Source organism: Octopus bimaculoides, chromosome 4 (assembly GCF_001194135.2).
Source record: "Octopus bimaculoides isolate UCB-OBI-ISO-001 chromosome 4, ASM119413v2, whole genome shotgun sequence".
In the NCBI taxonomy this organism is placed as follows: domain Eukaryota; kingdom Metazoa; phylum Mollusca; class Cephalopoda; order Octopoda; family Octopodidae; genus Octopus; species Octopus bimaculoides.
This window is the reverse complement of record NC_068984.1, coordinates 91018413-91045969: the sequence shown is the minus strand read 5'-3', so window position 1 is coordinate 91045969 and position 27557 is coordinate 91018413. Positions and strand designations below refer to the sequence as shown.

At 36.7% G+C, this 27557-nt stretch overlaps 2 protein-coding genes across 2 annotated transcripts in view; one reads left to right on the top strand and one right to left on the bottom strand.

Annotated features, from left to right (window-relative positions):
* Nucleotides 1–13505, top strand: part of LOC106883141 (MORN repeat-containing protein 2) — a 32253-nt gene extending 18748 nt beyond the window's left edge. The window contains exons 3-4 of the mRNA XM_014934032.2: nt 2734–2977; nt 13266–13505. Of these exons, the coding sequence (XP_014789518.1) occupies nt 2734–2977; nt 13266–13371 (350 nt within the window). The 3' untranslated portion in view covers nt 13372–13505. The remainder of the gene's footprint in view (nt 1–2733; nt 2978–13265) is intronic.
* Nucleotides 13506–14135: 630 nt separating this feature from the next.
* Nucleotides 14136–27557, bottom strand: part of LOC106883149 (protein N-lysine methyltransferase METTL21D) — a 15786-nt gene continuing 2364 nt past the window's right edge. The window contains exons 2-4 of the mRNA XM_014934053.2: nt 20308–20488; nt 15517–15636; nt 14136–14863 (exon numbers count right to left, since the gene is read on the bottom strand). Of these exons, the coding sequence (XP_014789539.1) occupies nt 14753–14863; nt 15517–15636; nt 20308–20488 (412 nt within the window). The 3' untranslated portion in view covers nt 14136–14752. The remainder of the gene's footprint in view (nt 14864–15516; nt 15637–20307; nt 20489–27557) is intronic.

Here is a 27557-nt window from a genome sequence, read left to right as displayed (position 1 = left end):
GCCGGGGGCTTTCCCTGTCTTCATACTCTTAATTGCTTTATCTACCCTGGTACTGTCAACTCGGATAGCTGGTCCCTCTGTTGGGTTGACATACAGCAGGCTCTCTTTCTCCCATTCATTCTCTTTATTAAGCAATCTATCGTAGTGGCATCTCCAGACCTCTTTATTTGCAGCCTCATTTAGTGCAAGCGTACCATCATCCATGCGAACACATTTCTCTCCTACAACATCACTATTCTCTCTCCTACACTGTCTTGCAACACGAAATACCTCGAGTCTTTGGTCCTCACAGCGCAGAGCATTGGCAAATATTTTCTTATCTGCTTCCCCTCTGGCTAAATATCCATTTTTCAGAAAGCTATGAGGAAACAAAGTCAGCTGGGAACACTTCTATAATTGTAAATATACTCTTTCGCTTCACCACCATCTCACTCCATGATTCAGTTTTAGTGTATTCTAGGATACAAAATGACTTATCTTGTTTGTGAATGACATTACTGGATCTAAAAAGAGACAAAAAAGCAAAATTTAATTTAATTAATTAAATTTAAATTAAATTAACAGAAGAAAACTCGACACTTTTAACTTTTAAATGGTACCAGTTCAATCATGCTACCATTTGTAGTTCATGATGTAAGAGTTCTTAGAACATGACAGACTTTTGAATCACCCTGTACTGTGATTAGAGAGGTGATTGGCAGTAGAGATGTCATGAGGATGAAATTCAATGAAAGGGAAGCTAGTTGTGCATATATACACACATTGTGCATCTCAGATCTCAATTTTGCCAAGGTAGGTGGTTCAGTTGTACTATGAGGCACTCTGACCTTCATAACTTAATCCAGTAGTTTAATTCTCAACAATTTCCTCTCTCTCTAAGGTATCTCCTTTGCCTTTGTACAGTTTATGATGACACTGCAACACTAATCATTGGGTGTAGCACCTTCCAACATAACTTGAGTAAATATCCAAATGGTAGTCATGTATCCTACCTCACCAGGTATTTTAATTCTCACTGCAACTGTCTCTGATGAGCCTGCAGCTTTTCTTCTCTTCATGTCCTTAATTGCTTTATCTACCACACTGCTCTCAACTTGAATTGTTAGTCCCTTTCTGGGGCCAGCATGAGACAATCCCTCTATATCCCATATATTCTCTATGTTCATCAGCCTCTCATAATAGCATTTTCATGCCACTTTCTTATCTTCTATATCAATAGTAAACATGCCTTACAATGATGTCTTGGTTCTCTCTTGGACTTCATGCTTTTGATCCTTACTTTGCAAAACATGCACAAATCTCTTCTTTTCCACTTCACCTTTGGCCAAGTATACCTGTTTCATGGCTGCTGATAATACTTCCTACTATCACCTTCCTTCCAGGTTTTCCAAGCCTGTCTTTTAACCTATACCACCCTATCAATCGAGTCATCTCACCATCACATTACCTTTGGCTTGGCTGTGATTTGCAGTACTAAACAGGTTATTTCATAGATATTCCTAGTTGTTATCTGTGTGACATGTATCTAAATCTTCCTCTATATAGTCATATGCATCAATTACAATTTCTCTAAACGTATTCCCAACAGCAGAATCTTTTAGTTTCCATATCTTCTTTCTCCCTATCATCTTTTGATTTTGTGTTGGTCTAGCTCTGACTCTGAAGTTACTCACTACTAATCTATGTTTCCTAGTGAGAATGTTGTCTACTTGATTTGTGTTTGCCAGATTAGTAGGTGTTGAGATGATTGGCTGGTTTCTTAAAGTGTGTGTTGCAGATTGTTAGATTTGTTAAATCGCAGAACTCAAGAAGCTCTACACCCTCCTTATGTCTTAGACTATATCCATAGCTCCATGTATGTCACAGAAACCACCACTGTATTCTCTGCTGTTTGTTGAAGTCGCCAGTCACAATAATGAAGTCTCTGTCTACAACATTGATTCTTCTATTCTTCTGTCAATCCTACCTGTAGAGCATGTGCAGAGATAAATTTCAATTATGCTATTGCACACCCTGACCACCGCAATTACTTGATCCATTTCTCAGCAAGCCTACAATCTCACTAAACCTATCTTTCACTGTGCTTATGTTTATGATTGCAGCTCTAAACTTTTGGAACTTATAGGGTGTATTTCTGGCAGTAAAGCTGTGTGATTGTTGGTTTATTACTGTTTGATGGCATGTGTATATGTAAGAGATAAGAAAAGTTGTGCTGTGGTCTGCTAGCAGTTAGTAGATTTACACACATTATTGTGTTTGTCCTTTCCTTGAATCTACAATCGTTTCTTCTTCAACACTTGCTGCATATACTACAATAGATGCTATTTACACCTATTCTAAATTGATAAAAAAATATTCCTAATGTTATTAGCATTCTATTGTTATCTTTAGTTACTGAAACTTTTCTTACCATCGTTGGCAGGACCATCACAAACAAGCAAGCTCCCAAAGTTTGAGAAGACAGAAAAAAATCATATTAAAGAGAACAATTTAACATGAGGTAAAGAAAGAAGAAAAATAAAAGAAACGAAATATGGCACAAATTTAACATGTTAGAACATAAATTATGTAGTACTGGGTGAGTGAAATGTAACACTATTAAAGAGCAGGAAAAAACAGAAAAATCAGTGCTTATCCTAGCATTGGTCTTCAGTTTATCACACTAGATGTCATGCATGTGTGCACATGTATGTATGTATACATACCAATGAATTTACTTCTATTATCTTGCAGAAGGACAATTTTTGTATACTCAAGATGGAAATGTACAGAGGTCTGGTTTTGGAAGATATATTGCAGCTGAAGGCACAGTTTATCAGGGCATGTGGAAAGATGATGCAATGAATGGCATTGGTCAGCTCAAACATTCTTCAGGAGATGTCTATGAAGGAGATTTTCTCAATAATCAGTTCCATGGAGAAGGGACATACACATGGGCAAATGGGTCCTTTGTTAAAGGAAACTTTGTTAGAAATAAGTGAGTCTACTTTTAAAAATAATCATTATCACTGAATATTTGAAATAATATTTTGTTTTTATTTGTTTAATATTGTACCTAGTAACACAATATTCTACATATTCTACTAGTGCTCCCTCCCCCACCTCATTAACCCTTCTCATCTTTCCCCCTCTGTCCTACCCTTTAGATCTTCCATTAGATGCGGTAAGTCCTTTATTTTTAATATGGATTCATATTTAATTCTGGTTTATATTTTTGGATTACTGAGGCTTTTTTATTCAGTCTTACTTGTGTTGAGGTCCAGAAGGCAAGTTGATAAAATGGGAAAATTTTGAATTGTGGTTGTAATCGTTCTGCACATTCGACAATGTGTTGACTGAGGTATATTTAGTCATATTGTGGGGAGGAAATTTATTGTCTGTGGACCATACATCTCTTTTGGATCGAATATTCCTGTTGAGCCAATATAATTTCATTGGCAGCCCGAGCATCTGATTACGTAAATGAGGTTTGGGAGGTGCAAGTGAAGTTAGATTTGATTTTGAATATTTGTCCTTGTCTGAAATGGAATTCTGATCCTTCCAACAGATTGGGACATGTTCCACAATTAGGGCAACCACACTTTATGACTCTTGTGTCCGTTGTTCCAGAGAATAGTTTGGCATTAGTGAGAATTTTCAATGTTTTAGGCTGTTTGCTGCTCTTAATGATTTTATGGTTACATAGAATCTCTTTAAGTTTCGGGTCCCTATGGAGTATTGGAAGATTGTAGACGATGATATTAAATGTTTCTTTGTTTCTGGGGTTATATGTGGAGATATAAGGTAGTGCTTTGAGGGTAGATGTGTTGTTGCATTGGGCTTTTCTTAATGTTTTAATATTAATTGATTTTGTACATTTAATTCTTTCATTTATGAGTTGAGTTGGGTAATGCATGTCCTGGAGTACATTTTTAAGCTCTTGCAATCTTAGTTCTCTGGTATTTTTTTTTTTTTTTATACTATAGTGCAAATCCTTCTTGCAAGGCTGAAGGGATATTTGTTTTGATATATCTCGGGTTACATGAGCTAGATAATAGATATTATTTAGTGTCTGTGGTCTTGTAAGAAATGTCTGTTTCTATTTTTTTGTTTATTTTTTTAATCAGTATGTCTAGGAATGGGAGTTCCTCATGGTTGTGTTCCACTGTGAATTGTATGTAAGTGTTAATGTTATTGAGAAGTCTTTTGAACTCCAGGAGCTTATCTATGTTTTCATTCCAGAGGATGAAGCGGATTCCAAAAATCTTTTCCAATTTTCTTTTATGTATTGAGAGAGAGTGTTTCCAAATTTTGAAAATGACTCTTGATATATTGTTATTTCTAAATAGCCCATTGTTAGATTGGCAATGGTTGGGGCTGCCCTGGTTCCCATTGCAATTCCAGATTTTTGGCGATAAACAGTGGTATCAAACATGAAATGGTTGTTTTGGAGGATGAATTTAATTGATTCAATTATGAAGTCTCTGTTGATCCGTTCTGGTATTTCTTTTGGATATTTGTCCAGCCAGAAACTATTTATATATATGTATGTGTGTGTGTATATATATATATATATATATATATATATATATATATATACATTGATCAGAGAACAAACGTCAAATTTGCGTCAACAACTTTATACATAATACCATGTTCACAAATAATTTGTTGAGATTCCTGTTCATCTTGATGAGGGGGTCATTGCTGAGATGCACCTTAACTTGTAATTGAACCGCGGCAGTGAACTCCCGAAATGGCCATAGATGTGTTTGACTTGATTTTGTGGGACTCTTTTACACTCCTGTACTCCAACCTACCATGGTTTTTATGAAATGAACTTTTTTGACATATATTTTTTTTGTTTGAAGGGAGTAAGAAAAATCTTTTTAGTCAATTGATATTTTAATTTATTTAGATTTTTAGCCCCATGACACACTTTAGAATTTTTAGTTGATTGTATATACCTTCTTGATAGGCCGTTCTATATATCTGTATTTTTATTTGCATATATATTTTTTACCTTCTGTGTTTTTTATATATGTATTCTTTATATGTTGAAAGGCCATGGTAATATTTATATATGATCAAATGTTTGGAGGCGTGGTGTTATGTATCATAAAGTCATTGACTCGAATTTGATGTTTGTTTTCTGATCAATGTTTTTTATCTTTGTCTCAATTACATTTGAGCACTTCTTTTTTGTAGTTTTATAAACTCTTTTGTCTCCATAAAAAGAGGCAAAAATTATCTTGTCATATACATACCTAGAAATATATATATATATATATATATATATACATCCTTCCTGACATCCCTCCTTACTTACTCAAGTGCAACTCAAGATTTCTCAAAAGTAGCTGTCCCCTCATGCACAATCCTTCTCCACCTGCTACAGTCAATAGCTATGCCCTCCCATGTGTCAGGAGAGATGCAAGCATCTCTTAAGGAACCCTTCATCAAGTCCTTATACCTCTTTTTTGGTTTATACGGAGGTCAATTGCTTTGGCATCCTTGAATCCTTCATCCTGACCAGATGACCACTCCATCTGAGCCTTTGCTTTAACACAAGAGCCTCTATACTTTCACACTGAGAGATTTCCAATATTTCAAGATCACTGATGTGGTCCTCCCACTTAATGCCATAGATCCATCGGAGACACATCTGATGGAAATATTCCAGTTGTTTAAGGTGGTATCGATATGTGACCCATGTCTCGCAGGCATAAAGAAGAGAAGAGGGAACACATGTCTTGTACACCTTTATCTTTGTCTTCCTGCATATGACTCGCCGACTCCAGAGATGCATTTCTAGCCTTCCAAAAGCATCACTTGCTTTCCTAATTCTATATGGAATTTCATTGTCCAAATTGCCATATCTATTAACAGTGCTTCCCAGGTAGACAAACTGATCAACCACATCAAGTCATTTACCATACACATAGGTATTTGGTTCACTATACTGCTTACCAGGGGCAGGTTGGTACATGACAACAGTTTTCTTGAGATTGACTGTCATTCCTAAGGCAGTGCAAACATCAGAGAATGCATTCAAAATATGTTGCATATCAATCTCTGTGAGCACTACTAGATCACAATCATCTGCATACAGAAGGTCTCTTATGTTAGAGGTAAATACCTTTGTTTTTGCAGCAAAGCGCCTGATATTAAATATGCTGCCAGAGGTTCGATAATGGATGTAAACACCATATCTGCAGTTTCTGAATGCAATACAGAAAACCATTGCAAAATATATGGCAAATAGGGCCGGTGCCAGAATATCCCCCTGTTTCACTCCATTTTGTATTGAGATAGGCTCCGACATTTTACCGCTAACATTAACCCTACCCTTCATGCCTTCATGAAAAGACCTAACCAAAACAAGGAACTTTTCAGGACAACCAAGTTTCTGGAGGACTTTCCACAGTGCATTAACGGTATCAAAGGCTTTTGTCAGATCGACAAAAACCTGATATAAATCCAGACCCTGTTCCACACACTTCTCCTGAAGCTGTCCAGCTGAAAAGATCACATTAGCAGTGCCGCTTCCCACACAAAAGCCAGATTGACTTTCTGGAAGAACACAATCTGCAACGTGTTTCAGCAGACGGTCCAGAAGTACCCTGCATAAAACCTTTCCTACATATCGATCCCACCTTAAACAACTGGAACGTTTCCATCAAATTGTCTCAGATAGATCTATGGCATTAAGTGGGAGGACTGTATCAGTGATCTTGAGATATTGGAAAGCTCTCGGTGTGAAAGTATAGAAGCTCTTGTGTTGAAGCAAAGGCTCAGATGGAGTGGTCATTTGGTCAGGATGAAAGATTCAAGGATGCCAAAACAACTCTTTTATGGAGAGTTAGCTAAAGGAGAATGACCGCCACATAAACCAAAAAAAGAGGTATAAAGACTTGCTGAAGGCTTCCTTAAGAGATGCTAGCATCTCTCTTGACACATGGGAGGGCATAGCTATTGACTGTAGCAGGTAGAAAAGGATTGCGCTGGTGGTGGTGCTACACACCATACTAATCATATCTGTCAGGCATGTGGAAGGGAGTGTAATTCAGCAAGACTTAAAAGACATGCAAAGGTACATGAATCCCAGTTACAACTACAGCAGGCTATTGCCTGTAAAGGTTTTAGTTGCCAATTCTGTACAAGACATTGTAGATCTTTAGCTGGGCTAAAAAGTCACATTCGATCACAGCACCGATAACAGTTAAGCCTCGTGCAATGGCCATACTCGATAACAAGGGGGCAGCCATCATGTATGTATATATGTGTATGTATGGATATATATATATACATATATGTATATATGGATAAATATATACATATATATATGTATATACACATATATACATACATGTATATACACACATATACATACATACATGTATATACTCATACATATGCATACATATATGTATTTACTTATACATATACACACAAGTATATACTCATACATGTACATACATATATGTATATACTCATATATACATACATGTATATACACATATATATACATACATATATGTATATACTCATACATATACATATATACTCGTATATATACATACATATATGTATATACTCATATATATACATGCATATACACATATTTATATGCATATACACATATATTTATATACATATATGCATATATACACACACACACACATATATATATACATAAATGTGTAATGGTGTTTGTCTGTGTGCGTGTTTGTGGTTACTCTAACTCCTCCCAAACCATCTAACCAATTCGAAATGATTTTTGGCACATAAGTAGATCACATGTCCCAAAGTTCCAATAAGACTGGAACCCTTCGAAAACTCAATAATGCTCAGTTGGCATCAATTTTTTTTTTGTGAGCTCGATGTTACTTTACCTGTAGCTTTTGCACTTCTTCACATGTAAAATTTCAACAAAATCGATAGAATAGTCTCTAAGGAAATGCTTAATTATAGTTGTGTCCACTTCAAGCTCTCCTGGATTAAATAAACACTTTATGCATCACCCTTATCACAAACTTGACCTTCATCTCAAACTTCATCGAAATCAGATCAATAATGAAAAAGTTACAGCAAAAAATAAAATTCCTATGAAGCCTATTGATTTTACAAAAACCACTGCTCACACGCAATTATCGATTGTTTTGTCAAAGTAACCCCAAACTTTCTTCCTTACTTACTTACACACAGACACCATTCCGCATTTATGTATATAGATAGCCCAAACCTCCTAGCATATTAGATTGAAATTATACATACTTGATGCCACGACGAACACGAGCCAAAGTGCGAGCTGTGAATTCTTGTACAGCGCAAATGCAACAAAGGCGATTACATGTGAGTTATATGCTTCATTAACATATCCACCGTTGTAAAATTAAAATCATACTGCTAGAGATAGGCACTGGTCTTCTGTACATTACTTAAATGTCCACATTCCAAGAATGCCTTACCATTCTTTCGATAAGCAATTTTTGGAACATTGTAATTTTAATTTACTCAATTGTCTGTTTCTGTGGTTTGCAGCTTCACTTTCATTTTTGTTATTTGTTGCTTTAACTTATTCATTATAAGTTTACAACTAAGTGTAGGCTCTAATTCTATGTACATAACTAAATTTGAGACTTGAAATTACTTTTTGAGTAGTTTTCATTGTCTTACCTTACTCATATAAATCCTACTGCTAAGGATAGCCTCTACTACTTTTTACATGACTAAATATGAGACATGAAATAATTTTTGATTGTTATTCATTGTCTTAAATTACTCAATGAAATCTTACAACTAAATATAGCCTCAATATTTTTTGATTATTATTCATTGTCTTAACTTACTCATTTAAAACTTACTGGCATGGATAGGCTCTTATAATTTTAAAGGAATAAATTTGAGACTTGGAATTATTTTTTTGATTATTACTTATTGCTGAAACTTATTCTTTTAAATCCAACTGCCATGGATAGGCTCTAATAATTTTTAAGAGGACTAAATTTGAGACTTGAAATTAGTTTTTGATTATATCTCTTTGTTTTAACTTACTTATTACAATCCAACCAATCTGTATAGCCTCTAAAACTCTTTAGATCACTCATTAAATTATTTTTCGTGAATTCAATACTGTAACTTGCTGATACTAATTCTTAAAGTGTTCTCTTAAATCAAGAGACAACCAAAGAAAGAGAGCTTCGTCTCTCTGAAAGACATGCTGCTTATGCTGCAACAAGACGAGAACAGATGCAGGAAGAGAGAGAAGAGTTTTTGCCTGCACAACGAGCAGCAATGGCCAGGGCACGACATTCTGAGACGACTGCAGCTTGAGAACAACGTCTCTCATCTAACAGAAATTCTACTGTTATGGCGAGAGCTGCTGAGAGTGATGCAGCCAAAGAACAATGTTTCTCATCTGACAGAATTTCTACTGCTATGGTAAGAGCTTCAGAAACGGGTACGTCAGACAGCAGATAGAACTTCAAGGCGACGGAGAAGACAAACCGAGGGGTCACTCGAGAGAATGCAAAGGCAGACTGCACGATCTGCAGCCAGTGCAACGAGAAGGAGAGAGTGGTTCAAAGCTGCATTCAATTATGAACCCACTAGAAATTATTCCAGCAATCTGGTGGTGTCCAGTGGCGAAATGAATGTTGTCTGCACTTACTGCAAGGCATACAGATGGCCAGGTAAGCCTCCTTCCATATACTGTTCGTTCAGGTGAAGCTTGAAAGTTTGCAAGATCCTCCAGAAGTTTTGAGGACGCAAGAATGGCAACACTTTCCGCAACAAGACAATGCGCTACAATGCAGCATTCATGATGATGTCCTTTGGTGCAGACCACATTGAATTTGAAGGAGGCACTCTCTTGATCCAAGGGCAGCATTATCATCAACTCGGAAATCTTCAATCTTTGTCAGATGTGGAGCCAAGGTTCATCCAAGTTTACTTCATGGGAGGAGAAAATGAACAAATACACCGTGTAAAGTTCATCTAATTTCACAGCTGCAGACGATGCTTCAATCTACTCACAGTTATGTGAATAGCTTCAAGTTTGCTTTGGAGCAGATGGAGGCGCAGCCTGAACTCAAAATTATCATTAATACTGACAGACAACCATCTGGTGAGCATGCAGGACAATTCAATGCACCTGTCAACAATGAGGTGGCAATCATTATCGTCGTCAAAGAGCACAGCATAAGAGATATTGCCTTGAATCACCATAACAACCAGTTGACAAACATTATGAAGAAACACAGGGATCATCAATGGGTACTGCAGGCAGTCCTTATGACTGCCTGCAGTACCCATTGATGATCCCCTATGGAAAAGATGGTTATCACCATGAGCCTTACCAAGTTAACCTGGCAACTGATATGCCAACCAACAAAAAGATATCCTGCAGGTAATTCTATGCATATCGTCTTATGATGAGAGAGGGAGAACTCAACCATCTTCTGCAGTTCAAGATGCTAACAAGCCAGTTCATTGTGGACATGTATGCAAAAATGCCAACTGAACACTTGCTTTTTATTCAACTGAGTCAAAAGCAATTGAGGTCCAAGGAATACCACAATCTCCAAGATGCCCTGAATAAAGATGGTGATGGATGCAATGTTGGTAAACGTGTCATCTTACCTTCAACTTTTGTAGGTTCACAAATTCGGTTCACCTGATCTTTTCATCACCTTTACCTGCAACTCCAAGTGGCCTGAAATTCAAGACTACCTCTTTGAAGGTCAGAACAGTAGTGAAAGACATGATCTGATCACAAGAGTGTTCAACCTGAGACAGAAAAAGTTGTTGTGGCTGCTGAAGGACAGCAAAATATTTTGAGGACTCAATGCTTGGATGTACACTATCGAGTGGCAAAAAAGGGGGTTTGCCTCATTCTCATACCATGATTTGGTGCAAAGAAAAAACCCACTCTGACTCTGTGGATTGAATAATCAGCACTGCTCCCAAACCAGTGATTTGTACAACATTGTCAAGAGGCACATGATGCATGGGCCCTGTGGTATCTTTAACAGTGCTTCACCTTGCATGAAGGACGGTATGTGCACCAAGAGGTACCTGAGGGCCTTTGTCCCAGAAATGTGCACGGGACGTGACAGATATCCACTCTACAGGTGACTCAGCCCTGAGGATGGTGGATTTACAGCAATAATACCACTAAAGTGGAAAAATGAGCAAACAAACAAAACAGAAACAATACAGTTTGAAGAGGACAACCGATGGATTGTTCCCTACAACCCCTTGCTATCAGAAACATTTGGGGCCCATGTGAACGTTGAGGCATTCAATTCTGTTAAAAGCATCAAGTACATATGCAAGTACATCAACAAAGAGTCCAATATGGCAGCTGCTGAACTAAAAAAGGAGGGTCGAGAAGGGGATGAAATCAGGGGATATCAACTTGGCAGATATGTTTCTGCTAATGAGGCTATGTAGCATTTGAACAAGTTCGACATCCACAAGCAGTATCAACCAGTTATGGATCTAGATGTTCATCTTGAAAATGGTCAACGTATCTGTTTCACAGAGGACAATGCCCAAGAACAGGCCAACTGTTCAGAGTCAACAAAACTCACAGCTTTCTTCAAACTGTGTGCAGAAGACAACTTCGCCAGATCACTACTGTATGCTGATGCTCCTACCTATTACACCTGATTATCAAACAAAACCTGGCAAAAAGGTTTTGTTTGATGATCAGGTGTAATAGGTAGGAGTATCAGCATACAACAGTGATCTGGCAAAGTTGGAGAGAGAGATATCATCATTTAAATTCCGTTTTCCATGCTGCCATGGGTTGGCTAATTTGACAGGAGCTGGTAAGGCTGGGGACTGTACCAGGCCCCATTGTGTGTTTTAGCATGGTTTCTACAGCTGCTTGCCCTTTCCAAAGCCAACCACTTTACAGAGTGTATTGGGTGTTTTTTATGTGGCACCAGCATATATATATATATATATATATATATATATATATATATATATATATATATATATATATATATATATATATATATATATATATATACATATATAAATAAGAGACCAGAAACAGACAGTGAAGAAAGAACATTTTCTATTAGCTTTATAATATATTTATATTATATAATACAGTGTCAGAGAGAATTGGTGGCAGTTCTGCATCAGTAAAAATTCAAGTTTAGATAAAACTGTAAACTATTGGAAAGCCTAGTGTTAGTCTTTCCATCAGATTCTTTTTTTTTTTGTGGCATAGGAACACACTGAGTCTCATGACTCAATCTGTTCAATGTATAATCTATGCTGATGTAGGGGACCACCAGTTTCCTTAGACTTAGGGTTTGTTTTTTACATACTGTATATGCTGGAGTATATAAGACAACCCCGGAATTTTAAAATGTAGGCTTCGAGCTATATTCACTGTATAAGACTACCTGACAATATTTCACCCTTGATGCAGTGGCTGGAAGATGAGTGAGGCAGAGTCCAATGCCTCTGTGACTGTTAGAATATTGCCCTTATCGCCAAGTTGTTTTTCCTGGAAGCATGTTTTAATAAACTTCGATAAAGTAAACTGTTTTTTTCCTTAATTTGTAAATGCTATCTTGTAAACTCTATCCTTACCATTAATCTAGCTTCTCAAACACATCTGTCCAACCCATGGCAACATGGAGAACAGATGTTAAATGATGATGACAATGATAATCTGTTAAGTTTCATTTGAATGTATTTAGTGAATGTATACAAGTGTTTTATTCTGTTCTCCATTGCCATTGGTGACACTCTAAACCACAGCATGTTATGGTTAGGATTTTATACTAGGTGTTTAAGATGTTTCCTGGTTTTGGCGTGATTTTATTCTAAGTGTTTAAGATGTTTCCTGGTTTTGGAGTGATTTCTTTATGGTTCAAATTCCATCCTGTACACTAACATATAGTATTAATATTTTTAATTCCTTTTTTTGATTAATACATTACCTACACCTACATTGTTTAACCCACTCTTCCTTCTCCTTTTAAATATTCTTAGTACTGGCTAAAAACACTTCAATCAAAAAAATCTTCCTTCTCAGATCCAAGATCAGTCCTAAAAGATTAGTTTCCTCCTACCTCCACAAGTATTTTGTTCACTTTGGATTTACATCAGCATTTAGTCTAAATGTAAATATCCATATTTGTCCAATCTTAAATTAACCCACCTTCTGTTAAAAAATTGATTAAAAAAATTTTTTATGTTTTCACATCTAAAAATAATATTTAAAAGAGAATAATTTCCTTTGTCTTTCTTTACAGATTGGATGGTAAAGGACAATTTTGTGATACAATGAAACAGTTATGGGATGGAGATTTTCACAAGCAAACAGCAACAGGTTTACGGTTTAAACTAAACATGAATTAAGAAAGAGCAAACCAATAAATACTAGAAAGGAAAGCATTGATAAACAATTATGTAACAATACTATGCTCATTTTTTATTGCTATGCATTGAGTTGGAAGTTGAAATGTATTAAAATTATTTCCTTATATTTTAAATATTGAATTGTCTAAGTTATGAAATAAAAATAATTACTTTGAAAAGTAAAACAATGCCATGAAATAATCATATTAGACTATTGTTACAAGAAAAAGAATCCTTACTAAATAAAGTATAAAAATCTAAATATAGGATAACTTGGTTCTTGTCTAAAGATTTCATTCATTTTTCATTTTAATTTCTATAGAAACCAACATTCATTTTATCAGCTTTAATAATGAAAAAAAGTTATAAAATTTTTTAAGTTTACAATTTGAATTCTTTATGAGAGCAGAAGTGTAATGAAATCAAAGAATAGAAACATTTTTCAATATATATATATATATATATATATATATATATATATATATATATATACTTTATTTAAAAACAGCAGAAATATAACAAAAAACTGTTACTCAGAGTTTCACGTTCCCATTCATCGGACAGTTTTGGAACGTGAAACTCCAAGTAACAGTTTTTTGTTATATTTCTGCTGCTTTTAAATAAAGCATATTACTCTACCTCTGGTATTTGAGTACTCTTTTTTTCACCTTGTTGCACATTTATGTGCTTACTCCGGTATATATATATATATATATATATATGTATGTATGTATGCATATGTATCACAAAATTTAAGAAATATACACCTGGCATGGCACTGCCATAAAACAAATGATTTTTAATTCATAAAAATCAATATATTAAAAAGATGTGTCTGCCAATAATTAACTCAGTTATTTTGCCATAAAGTTTTAGTTATAACTTGCCTTATGTCTGTCACTCAATCAATTATCAGAAAACTAGAAATTCAAATCTTGTTATAGCTATTATGTACTCCCATTGAGTAACTTTGGCAGTGTTTGCTATTTATCTTAATTATATTATTCTTTATTGGTAAATGCACTAGATGATTCAAAATTCTTCTCTTCAGAACTCTCTGCTAATTAGAAAAAAGAAAAATGCAAATATCTTTTTTAACTCTTTTTGAATTTCAAGTTAATATTATTTGAGTTTTCAAGTTTCTTAAAATGTGAAGTGTAATGACATGGAAGGTGCTGGTGACAATTAATGGTACCAATAACAAATGAAATTTTAAAATAGAGTGCATTGTTAAAGAACAGCAATTTACATCCACCTTCATGGAAGGCATTTATATGATCTGGTCCAGATACACAAAGTGGTGTAACAATGAGATATTCACAACGCATCAGCAATACTTGTATTTGTGTAGTTGAATACCGAAAGAGTGAAATTTACATGTTTAGTATTTAGCTTTCTTTATGAATCTCATTATATGAATATCAGAGCTGTGATAGCAATCATCTTGATGGCTTCTGGGAATTTCTTCAACATTAAAGTTTGCTTCCATCAACTGAAAAACAAAAATCAGAAATGAAAGAATTTTTCTTTTCTTCAAAACCTTTGTAATGTTAAACACCAAATAAATTATTGTCAGGGATCTACATTTTTGTCTGTCTCAACTTAGTATTGTTATACTGCTTCATTACCAAAGAACTCAACATATTTCAGTCTCATATGTATACATAATATGGAGATTATTATTACATGCTGAATATTATTAGATCAAATTTTACAGGATGAACTGTCAAAAGTTCTTATAAAAACAAAACATCTGTCATTCACAATGAGACATAAGATACCCACTGAGCCTTTTCATGCTGGACCCAGCAACACATCCAAAGTATGACAATTAGCAGGATAGGAGGTTGCACCAACACTGGACTACTACTCATTGGCAACTGAGTAGACACTGGAACACTGTGAAATGAAGTGCCTTGCTCAAGGAGGCAATGTGCCACTTGATCTGGGAATCAAACCCAAAATTTCAGGATTGTGAGCCTAATACCTTTACTATTAAGCCATTACCTTCATAAAAGTATGAAGCACACTTCATATAAGATTGGACAGTATAATAGCAAACATTGAATATACATACTCAGTACACAGCAGGATGATTTAACATGAATTTTTAGAAAACAAATTTCCTTATAATAACTAACTCACCTTAAAGAAGTCACGTTGAAGTTCTGGATATTTTCCTGTTGTTCTTTCTTCATAACTACACAACACAACAGTTTTCGGCTCACTCAAGCGAGTAATGGTATTAACAAGAGGTTTTACAGACTGGAATTAAACACGGATAACATAAGGAAGTCAGTAAAAAAGGAAAAGTTGTGATGGTGTAAATACTTCTGAAATTCTAACTGTTTAAATACAATTTTCTTTTTACTTTTTTAACAATAAATCTATATATTTGCTTTAATTTAACAATATTAATCTCACATCTGCTATGATCTAATGGCTATACTGCTGCATTAATAACATTCTTTCCATCGAGCTGGATTAGCTAACAATAATACAAGAATGATAGGGAAAGTTAATAAAAAAAACTAGCATGGTTCCGGGTTCATTCCCACTGCATGGTACCTTGGGCAAGTGTCTTCTACTATAGCCTCGGGCCGACCAAAGCCTTGTGAGTGGATTTGGTAGACGGAAACTGAAAGAAGCCCATCGTATACATATATACATATATATATGTGTGTGTGTGTGTGTGTGTGTGTGTGTGTGTGTGTGTGTGTGTGTATGTAAGTGTATATGTTTGTGCGTCTGTGTCCCCCCAACATCGCTTGACAACCGATGGTGGTGTGTTTAGGTCCCCGTAACTTAGCGGTTCAGCAAAAGGGACTGATAGAATAAGTACTAGGCATCCAAAGAATAAGTTCTGGGGTCGATTTGCTCGACTAAAGTCGGTGCTCCAGCATGGCCACAGTCAAATGACTGAAACAAGTAAAAGAGAGATATCAGAATATAAGTGAGTTGATTGATTATATACAAGAAGAGGATACATACGTTGACCAAACTGATCTTAGATACCAATTACTCTGGATAAGTAATGATATTGGAACTAATCTTGTGTATCAATTGATAGTTAACTGACTGAAATTATATTCTTCTGAAATAATCATTGAAATGATGAAGGCATTCATTTGCATAAGGAGGACATTAACTGCTTAACCAACGATAATGTGCATATCATCATCATCATTTCATGTCCATCTTCCATGCATGCATGGATAGGACAGTTGAAAGGACCCAGCCAGGTAGACAACTACCCTAAGCTACTGTGTCTGTTTTGGCATGGTTTTTACGGCTAAATGCCCTTCCTAACACCAACCACACTGCAGAGTGGACTCAGTGCTTTTTACGTGGCACTAGCAGAGTTAAGGTTAGCTTTGGAACGATTTTTACAGCTGGATGCCCTTCCACTTTACAGTGTGGACTGGGTGCTTTTTACATGGCACCAGCACTAACAGGGTCACCAAGTAATTTGCAAGATAAGGAATTATGAGAGGAGGAGTGGAATTTGAGGAGGGGAACTTGTGCCAGAAGATGAAAGGTTAAAGTGTGAAAGAGAGACAGAAACAGGTGTCTTGCTATAATGGAGGGGGCATTGGAGGAGGTGATCAGGTATAAAATGATAAAAGGTTAGAGTGTGACAGAGAAATAAAGAGACGTCTTACTATAAAGGAGGTACATGGTTACCCAATGAAAGATAGAAAGAAAAGAGAGGGAGAGGAAGAGAGAGAGAGAGAAGTACAAGAAAAAGGACAGAAATAGGTGTGCTGATGTAAAGGAGATACTTGGTTACTTAGTCAGAGGGAAAACAAGAGAAGTGAAAGAATGATCAAGAATGAGGGCAGAAATATGTGTGCTGTTGTAGGGGAGATACATGGCTACTCAGCCAGAGGGAAGAGCAAGGCAAAGAGAGAAATAGAATAGGAAACAGCGGCAAACTGGCAGAAACGTTAGAATGCCAGGCAAAATGCTTAGTCATATTTTGTCTGCCACTACATTCTGAGTTCAAATTCCGCCAAGGTCAACTTAGCCTTTCATCTTTTCAGGGTTGATTAAATAAGTACCAGTTACGTATTGGGGTCTATGTAATCGACTTAATCCCTTTGTCTGTCCTTGTTTGTCTCCTCTGTTTAGCCCCTTGTGGGCAATAAAAAAATAAGAATAGGAAACAGCAAAAGTGTAACAGAGAACAGAAGAGAGATGAAGTACAAGGTATACTCACAACTAACTAGGATCAGAGCACAGATGTGATGGTAGAGTAAGGAAGAGAGAGGTATGACGGTTGTAATATATGCAGTCAGGTATTGCCAAGAAGGTGCAAGTAGGATTGCAGTGACTGGTGAAAACCTGAGTACAAAATTGGGGTGGTGGTGGTGGTGGGAGAAAGCAGCGATACAGTGAGCAGGGCAGTGAGGGCAGGAAAGGGGATTGGAAGACAATCATAGTTTATGAATAGGAAATGTGAGGAAGAGAAAGATGCAGTTTAGAAGAGATGTAGATCTCTTGGGGTAGGGTGTGTGAAAAGTTTGTTGATACATGTGAGTGGGACACAACGCTTCTAACTCTAAGTTTTACTGCCATGGGCAGGTCTTCTCTAGAACCGCATATCAGCAAACATCTTGGTCTATAGTCATTTCCTCTGTGAGTCCGAACTTCCTAAGAATAGTCCTCATCACCTCATCCCATGTCTTCCTGGGTCTCCCTCTTCCACAGGTACCATCCACTTTCAGTGACAGACACTTCTGTATACAGCTGTCTTTACTCACATGCATCACATGTCTAAACCAACACATTCTCCTCTCCTATATGCCACATTTAATCCCCCTTGTGTGTAACTTTTCTCTCAACACAGCTGTGCTTTGTTGGTCATGCACACTGATGTTGAAAATCCAACAGATCATACTATCTTCATTCCTCTCCAGTCAGAGCCCGTGTCTCACTACCATGTAATATAGCCATTCTCACACAAGCATCATATAATCTACCTTTCACTCTGAGAGAGAGTTCTTTTGTTGCCAACAGAGGAGTTAACTCTCTGAACTTCCTCCATCATATTCTTTCAGAGCATCCACCAGCATTACTAATTTGGTCATTTAAATAGCAGAAACTATCTACTACCTCAAGAGAACCTCCTGGGCATTTGAGAGAGTCTAAGTCTCTCATGCTCTTAGTGCTTACTGTTCCTGCACATCTGCCACACATAAAAGCAACCTTATCTGTTAACCTACCTGCAATTCCACTGCATCTTTTAAGCATCCATAGCTTACACTTAGTGCAACAAATAGAATTACATCCTACTCCTCTCCTACATAGTGACAGGGCCATTTACCTGATGGAAAGAGAGTCTTATTTGCTTTCTTGCTAACAGCAACTTTAGTCTTTGCTAAGTTAACTTTAAGGCCCTTTGATTTCAGGTTTTGCTTCCAAATCCAGAACATCTTCTCCAATTCTGCTTCAGATTCTGCAATAAGAGCAAGATCATCAGCATATAGCAGTTCCCATGGATATCCAGTTTTGAATTCCTGTTATGACCTGGAGAACTATGATGAATAAGAATGGACTAAGAACTCCAGCTTGTACACGAAACTCATCACTGTACTAATCCCTGGCACAGCAGTACCTTTATAAATGCCACAAAAAAAGGCAATTAAACAAAAAACAAAAAACTTACAAATAGCATAAACTAAAAGATTCTGTGATCTTCTAAATCAATGATGGTTGCACTACTCCTCTTTCTTTAACTATTATCATATTAAGTGACTTTAATCTGAGACCTTCATAAAAAAGAGGCCACCATCACAAATTGTACTTGAACCTTCTTTAAACTGCTCCCATACATCAATGCCATGAAAGATATAATATGAAATCAGCTGAAGATCACTGAAGATGTGATAATGACAATGATACCTGGTTGATCCTGCCAGTCGTCATATACTTGTCTCAAAGATTAAGCTTCCTTTCAAAGAGCATTGCTCTTTTCCCCCTAAAATGTTAAGTTGTTGCCTTTATTTTAATTTTTTTAAATCTAAGTTAAGGACTAAAATTGTAAAATATTACTTACATTTTATTTATAGAATGTATTGAAATAATTTAAGCAAAATCAAAAAATGAAACAGTAGAATCTGAGTAAACTAGTGATAGCCTGAATATACTAGTGATCTGAGCAAAGAGTAAATAAAAAAAATTCACATTCCATTTTATGAACTTTTAATATTCTGGGTGGCCACTAATTTCTAATAATGCTAAAGTGGAGTTTCCAAATAAATGTGAGGGTGCACCATTGAATACGGAGGAAGCAATGCCGTCAAGTGCACTCCTTTAGCGATGGGCCATGTATTGTTGACCAATCAACAGATGGCTATTAAAGATCATAAAATCTAGCACCTAGATTTAAAGTGAAAAGTTCCAGTTTGAGTCTTGTATAGTGAGCTGAAGTGAAAAATCTGTGTGCTGATGTGTTCCTTGCTTCTAAGTGAATAGTATGCAGTAAAGTCGATGCCTTTCTTCAAGTTGTACTAAAGCATTTTGTAGATATCCATGATCTGATCTCTTTTAAATAAATTTGATTTTTCATGGATTTTGGTGGAGTTGCCAATAGTCATATACCTGTTTCAAAGGTTAAGTTTCATTTCAAAATAAGTTGCTTCCCCAACTCATAAAATGTAGTTGTTTCCCTCTACATGTACACTATTATTGCAAACAAGCAAAGGGAGATCAGTGAAACAGTTTCTCAAGTAAATAGAATCTAATTTACATTTTATATTTATGAACAAATCATAAATATGTAATATATTTTCAATAGCCAAAATGACCTCTACAAACTGCAGAAACATATCTGTTTTGCTAAACAGAACATATAGCAGAAACTTTCATTATAAAATCTTCTACAAAAATGAATAAACAATTTAGAAAGAAGAATAATTACTAAACAGTACTTACTTGAGAATAGTATATACAGTCAGAGACAAGGATATAATCTAATCCTGGACACAAGAAATTAGAGCTCTCCCAGTTAAGAGTTTTGGCTTCAATTTCACCAGTGGTATGTTCCTTATTTACATTAATGTTTTCTTGCATTAGTGGCACATAACTGTCCAAGTCTGTGATATATACATGAGCCCTGTTTAAAGAAAATATATCTTGGAGATCAAATAGCCAATGATAGGTCATTGATAAATAGTGAATTTGAAAAACAGTCAAGTTTAAAACAATCCTATATTGTTACTTGTAATTCTACATTTCACACTGTTAATCTACTATTCAAATGAATATTTAGGAAACCTTGCTTCTTTCTTCTTAGAACTTTGAAACAAGAAATAACTTGGTTGAGTGTTTGTGGCATATTAAATGGAAAATAATAAACTTTATTTCTACTGCAAAGATGCATGTCCTTATATGACACAAAGGAGTCCTTCAACTTCACTTTTATTAATCTAAAGTGAAGAGTGAATGTCAATCGTACAGCAAATGGTTTCTAATTAAACATGAGGCCAGTAATTTTGAGGGTTTAGTCAATCAGACTAGCCTCAGACTGGTACTTTATTTTATTGACCATAAAAGGATGCAAGCAAAGTTGACCTTTAATTCATTAAGAGCCATAAAAAATACTGCAAGGCATTCTGCCCAAAACTAACAATTATACAAGTTCACTGACCATTCACATAAGAAATGAGAAGTGTTATCCATTATGCCTAACTTGTCAGCTCCAGTTTATTAAGTTACACAAATGATGTATCTGACATTGTTGTTATTGTTTATCTCCCAGTCTCCCTTGATTGAGAAGATATATAATTAAGAGCCTTCTGTCGTTCTTCATTGTTTTTAGACATCACGTATCTAATACATTATCCAATGCATTTTTAGATAACATTTTTAAGATGATGGGGCATAATTTAAGAGAGACTTGACTGATATTTCTAGTAGGTCAAAGGACCACAGAGTCTCCCCTGTTTTGATGTATCTTAGATAAATTATAGTGGTAGCATTTCATTGTGAGACATTCAAGGACAATATCTTCAATATATTGACTTAGATTCACTATAGCAGTTGCCATTGAAAAAAAATAAATCCACAACTGACAATTAAATTCCTACAATTTTAGAGTTCTTCTATAGCAAGGATCAGGTAACAGGGATAAATTACCTCAGATGGGATAAAATTAAAAATTTGAGAAGTAATGTATATGACATAAGAGATACTTTTTCAAGTCATGTTTATTAAATCATGAATTTAAGAGGTATTTTTATTTTTATGTGCTGATATGTTTTCTGCATACTTTTATTGTATATATAGCGATGGCTACTGAGGCGATGACTACTGACCGAGACCTTTGGAAATGTGCTGTGCGTGAGAAGACCCGGCAAGCCAAGTAAGATCGTTGCAAGTGCCCCTGGACTGGTTCTTGTGCGGGTGGCACATGAGATGCACCATTTTGAGCGTGGCCGTTGCCAGTACCGCCTGACTGGCTCCTGTAGGATTTTCGAGCGAGATCGTTGCCAGTGCCCCTGGACTGGCTTGTGAGGGTGGCACATAAAAGACACCATTTCGAGCGTGGCCGTTTTCGTGCAGGTGACACGTAAAAGCACCCACTACACTCTCTGAGTGGTTGGCGTTAGGAAGGTCATCCAGCTGTAGAAACTCTGCCAAATCAGACTGGAGCCTGGTGTTGCCATCCGGTTTCACCAGTCCTCAGTCAAATCGTCCAACCCATGCTAGCATGGAAAGCGGACGTTAAACGATGATGATGATGATGATGATAGCAGTAATACCTGTCATTGATGGGTAATTACTTTTACTCTTTCTCGGGAGCTACATTCAAAGTGTTATTATATATATAGATGTGTGTATTTTATAAGAAAAAGAACATGTAATAATTGAAGTAGAAAAAAGATCAATTTCGTAAATGAACTTCTGTTTGTTTATAATATGACAATAATAAATGAGTTGTATGTGTTATTTTATATATAAATACAGTAATGGCAATTATATAATACACAAGGCTTTGGTTGGCACAGAGATATAATGAAAGAAGAAAGAAAACTGCCCAACATGCCACACAGTGGAACTGAACCCAAGGCAACATGTTCAATGAATATTATTTTGGAGACAATCATCATCATCATTTAACATCCGTTTTCCATGCTAGCATGGGTTGGCCGGTTTGACCGGGGTCTGGGAAGCTAGGAGGCTGCACCAGGCTCCAGTCTGATCTGGCATGGTTTCTACAGCTGGATGCCCTTCCTTATGCCAACTATTCTCTGAGTGTAGTGGGTGCTTTTTACGTGCTACCAGCACAGGGGCCAGAGGAGGCTGGCAATGGCCACGATTGGTTGGTGCCTGCCCCTGTGCTATCTTCTAGGTTAATCTTCCTTTGATGTTGCTGCACCTCTTATGTGTTCATAGCTTACACTGGGTACATCTTATGGAGTTTCTACCTACACCTTTTCTACACATCGAGCAGGGCCACCTACCCGAGGGAGCGTGTGATGTGTTCGCCTTTCTACTTACTAGAACTTTGGTCTTTGCTACATTGACTCTAAGGCCTTTTGATTCTAAACCTTGCTTCCACACCCAAAATTTCTTTTCTAGTTCTGTTAGTGATTCTGCTATGAGGGCCAGGTCATCAGCATAGAGGAGCTCCCAGTGGCAACCCATCATGAATTCATCTGTTATTGCCTGGAGGACTATGATGAATAAAAGGGGACTGAGGGCTGAACCTTGGTGGATCCCTACTTCTACCTGGAATTCTTTACTATACTCATTGCCAATCCTAACTTTACTAACGGCCTCTCTGTATAGGGGTTGTAAAGCCCTTATTAACCATTCATCAATCTCCAGTTTCCTTATGGCCCACCAGATAAGGGATCGGGGGACCCAGTCAAAGGCTTTCTCCAAGTCCACAAAAGCTAAGTATAGGGGTTTATCTTTAGCTAGGTATTTCTCCTGCAGTTGTCAAACCAGGAATATGGCATCAGTGGTACTTCTACTTGGCACAAAACTGAACTGCATCTCATCTAAACAGACCCTCTCCCTAATGAGATGGGCTATGACCCTCTCCATGACCTTCATCACCTGATCCAGCAGTTTTGATACCCCTGTAGTTATTTCTAACTAGAGCATCACCTTTACCCTTGTAGCAGTTGACTATGGTGCTGCTACGCCAGTCATTGGGTCTGACTCCATCATGAACTGCCTGGTTTACAATGCAGGTGACTAGGCCTTAGCCTACACCACCAGATGTTTTAAGCATCTCAGCAGTGATTCCTGATGGGCCGGGGGCTTTTCCTGGTTTCATACCCTTAATTGCTTTATCTATAAGGGAGCTGTCTATTTGGATAGCTGGTTCCTCTACTGGGTCAACATTTCGCAGGCACTCCTCCTCCCATTCATTCTCCACGTTCAGCAGTCTTTCATAATGGCTTCTCCAATCCTCTTTCTTTTCTGAATCATTAAAAGCAAGTGCACCATCATCCATGCGAACACATTTCTCTCCTGTAACATCACAATTTTCTCTCACACACTGTCTTGCAATCCGAAATACCTCAGTTCTTTGGTCCTCATGTTGCTGGACATTGGCAAACTTCTTTTCTGCTTCGCCTTTGGCTATATATACCTGCCACCCAGCCTCCCTTTTGGCTACCTGGTACAGTTACCTGCTACCCCCACCCTTCCAGGCTTTCCAGACCTGTTTCTTTGCTCTAATGGCTTTGTCTACCATACTATTCCACCACTACGTAACTCTAGGTCTGGAAGGGACTTTGCACCATCCACAGACTTGGTCTGTGGCACTCAGCAAGCTGTCCCATAGGAATTTCCAGCTACCTTCTATGTTTGATGTCTGTAGCTCCTCCTCCCTCTCATCAAATTTCTTCCTAAATCTCTGACTATCTGAAGAGTGCTTTAGCTTCCAAATCCTCCTTTTTTGGATTGGTCTGCTTCTTGGTAGCCTTCTGGCCTTGAGCCTAAAGTCACTAATGACTAGCCTATGCTGAGGGGTACATTCTTCACCTGGGAGGGTTTTTGTATTTAAGAGCAACTCTGCATCCCGCTGTCTGCTGAGGAAATCAATCTGGCTAGCAGAGTCGCCTGATTGATAGGTTATCAGATGGCTGTCTGGTTTCTTGAAATTAGTGTTGCAGATTAAAAGGTTACATGCACCACAGAACTCCAGTAGCCTAGTTCCCTCGTCGTTTCAGGAACCAATACCATGGACCCTGTGTACACCAGTGAAGATACCGGATTGCTGCCCAAAATGCCCATTAAAATCTCCAGTTGCGTTGCAAAGATGAGGTCATTACCACTCGTTTTTGAGGTAGCCTGTGATGAATTTTTTGCTTCCTTTCTGAATACAAATAATTTGTGGAAGTGTTTACATGTTCACAAATAGTGCTGATTTGTTTTGGGTTTTTTATTTCTCTCTCTCCTACTAATGAATTTGCTGTAAGTTACAGATGTTTTTAATGCCTTTAATTTATGTTTTTAATGCTAAAGCACGGAATTAGTTTTCACATTTTGTTTGTTTTTTAATCTAGGTCAACATGAAATTCTGAGAAAGGTACCAAGTGGTCGTGGGATGTACTAGAAAACCAGCTAAATCTCCTTAAATCAGTTTTTCATTTGCAAATATCTTCAATCTTTTTTTTTTTTACCAAAAAGGCTTCTCTCATTGTTTTAAGTGCATAGTGCAGAAAAAAAGAAAAGAAAAAGAAAACTGGTCAAAGGAGGGATTTAATTGATACCTTCCACTTCAGTACCTCATTGGTACTTTATTTTATCAACCTGGGGTGATAAAAGGTGAAGTTTGCCTCACACCAAGATTTGAACTCAGAACGTAAAGAGTCAGAAGAAATACCTCAATGCATTTTGTTCAGAACTTTAAAAACCTGCGTAATTATCAATATTTAGATTTAAATAATTCTTCTTCAAGTAGCTGCAATCATGATGCTTCTCACAGTGCTGTGCCAGGAACCTCTGTCTCCCATTTACTTTAATAGATCTTCAGTTTCATATGTCTAAACTATCAATTATATTAATGTAGTTGGGTGGTCTTCATCCTTTATTAGGGCGCAAAAGTTTCTAAAATATAACATCCAATATGACCTGTTGTCCATAAATTTCCCCTGTGCTCATGCCATGAGATATTTTAAGCAGCATGGTGTATGTATCATGTTCGTGATGTTAAAGTTCCTCCTTAATAGTTCAGTTTACAGCTCCATAGAGAACAATTTTCTCAACACATGCCTTGAAGAAGACAAGCCTTATTGACTTCGAAAGTTCATTGCCAGATATTTTAAAGCTTATTACAGGTTTTTACTGTCAACAATGCAGGACCCAAGGTACTTGAAGTCATTTATTTCTTTGCAGTGTGCCATTGTTGAGCAAACTGACACTTACTTTCAATAACAGTCATGCATTCAGTCTTTTTTGCATTGAGAAACTGACTAACTTTGGTTGCAACACATTAACAGATCTTGCACATCACACAGTTGATGAGCTGTAAGGATAAGATCATCACTATAGTAAGGGTCAGACTGATGCACACTGCTAATGTCTTGATTGTTTCTTGCTTGAGGTGATGCTGTTGTCTTGGATGGGGTAAAGACTTTACCTAAGGATGTAGCCCAAAAAGAAAAAGAGTTTGGGCATTTCCCTGATGAATATTTACTGCTGTTGAAAACTCTTTCTTTGAACTTGTCTGTGCTCAGTATAAAGTTTGATGATTTTCATACATGAAAGTGATGGCTTTAACAATCTCTATTTGGGATACCATAGTTTCAACAGGATATGTAACATGGCTTTCTGTTGACACAATCAAATGCCTTGGAAAAATCCACAAATACAACTGATACTTTACTCAGAATATTCTGAGTTCTTCAATAAGTCTTTTAAGGGCAAAGATCTGTGGCAGTGTTAATCTGCTCTTGTGGAAGACCTTTTAGCTCCATTTTATGATGGAATCAATCTGAGAGGAAATTCTTTTAAGCAGCAAAGAGTTGTATATTTTGATCAAAACTGAAGTTATAAAAATGACAGAAACTGCGAGTTCATTGCATTTGTCTGCAGCAGTTGTGAAAAAAAAAATTTGCACCTTAGTAGAAAATGTAAGAGAACAAGCAATTTCTTCAAAGACAGTAAATATTTTACTATCCAACTTGATACTATGGATATAGTATTACATTTTTTACATTCTAAGTTCAAATCCTATCTAAGATGGTTTTGTCCTTCATTGTTCCTCAGAGCTGATAAAATGAAATGGTAGAATTGTTAGCATCAGGGGAAAATGCCTTGCAGTATTTAGTTACAGCTCTTTACATTCTGAGTTCAAATCTTGCCAGGGTCAATTTTGTCTTTTATCATTCAAGGGATGATAAAACAGAGAACTAGTCAAGTACTGGAGTCAATTTAATCAATTAGCCCTTTTCCCCAAATTTCTGGCCTTATGCTCATGTTAGAAACAACCATTATGAAAGTGAATGACAGCAGCACTGCTGAATCTGAGGCATTTATTTATATCCATTTACTCTGAGTTCAAATCCCGCCATAGTTGAATTTGCTTTTCATCCTTCTAGTATTGATAATATTAATAACATTAAGGAGTTTAACAAATCGTTTATATTCTCTTTATGTAATATAGCAAAAGGGCAGCATTTAGTTATTCAAAATCTCAAAGTCCACTCAGCATTTCATCTTTCCAGAATCGATAAATTGGAGCTGACTAAACTTTATTTCACAATTGTAGTGACCAGCCATACAAACTAAGCTACCAGCTGTAGAAAGCAAGCCAAATGAGAATAGAACTTGGTGCAGCTCTCAGCTTTCGTCAAACCATTCAACCCATGCCAACATGGGGTTTTTTCAATGAAATTTTATAGAAATAACCTTTCAAACGACATACATTACGATTATAAAGAAATTTGTGGGGAAAATCTTTTCCAAGGGGGTGGGGAGAGGACTTTGTAAAATTCACAAGATCCACGTTTTTCCCTCATAACTGTATATATATATATATATATAGTGGGTGGAAATAAACACTACGCAGTGTAGTAGTACTATGCTAGGGTATCCGTAGAAAGTTCTATGTGATTTCGGAATATAACGAGGAAAAATTCGGATCTTGGGAATTTTCCGAATGTTCTCTCCCACCTCAAGATTTTCCCCACAAATTACTTTATAGTCGTAATGTATGCCGT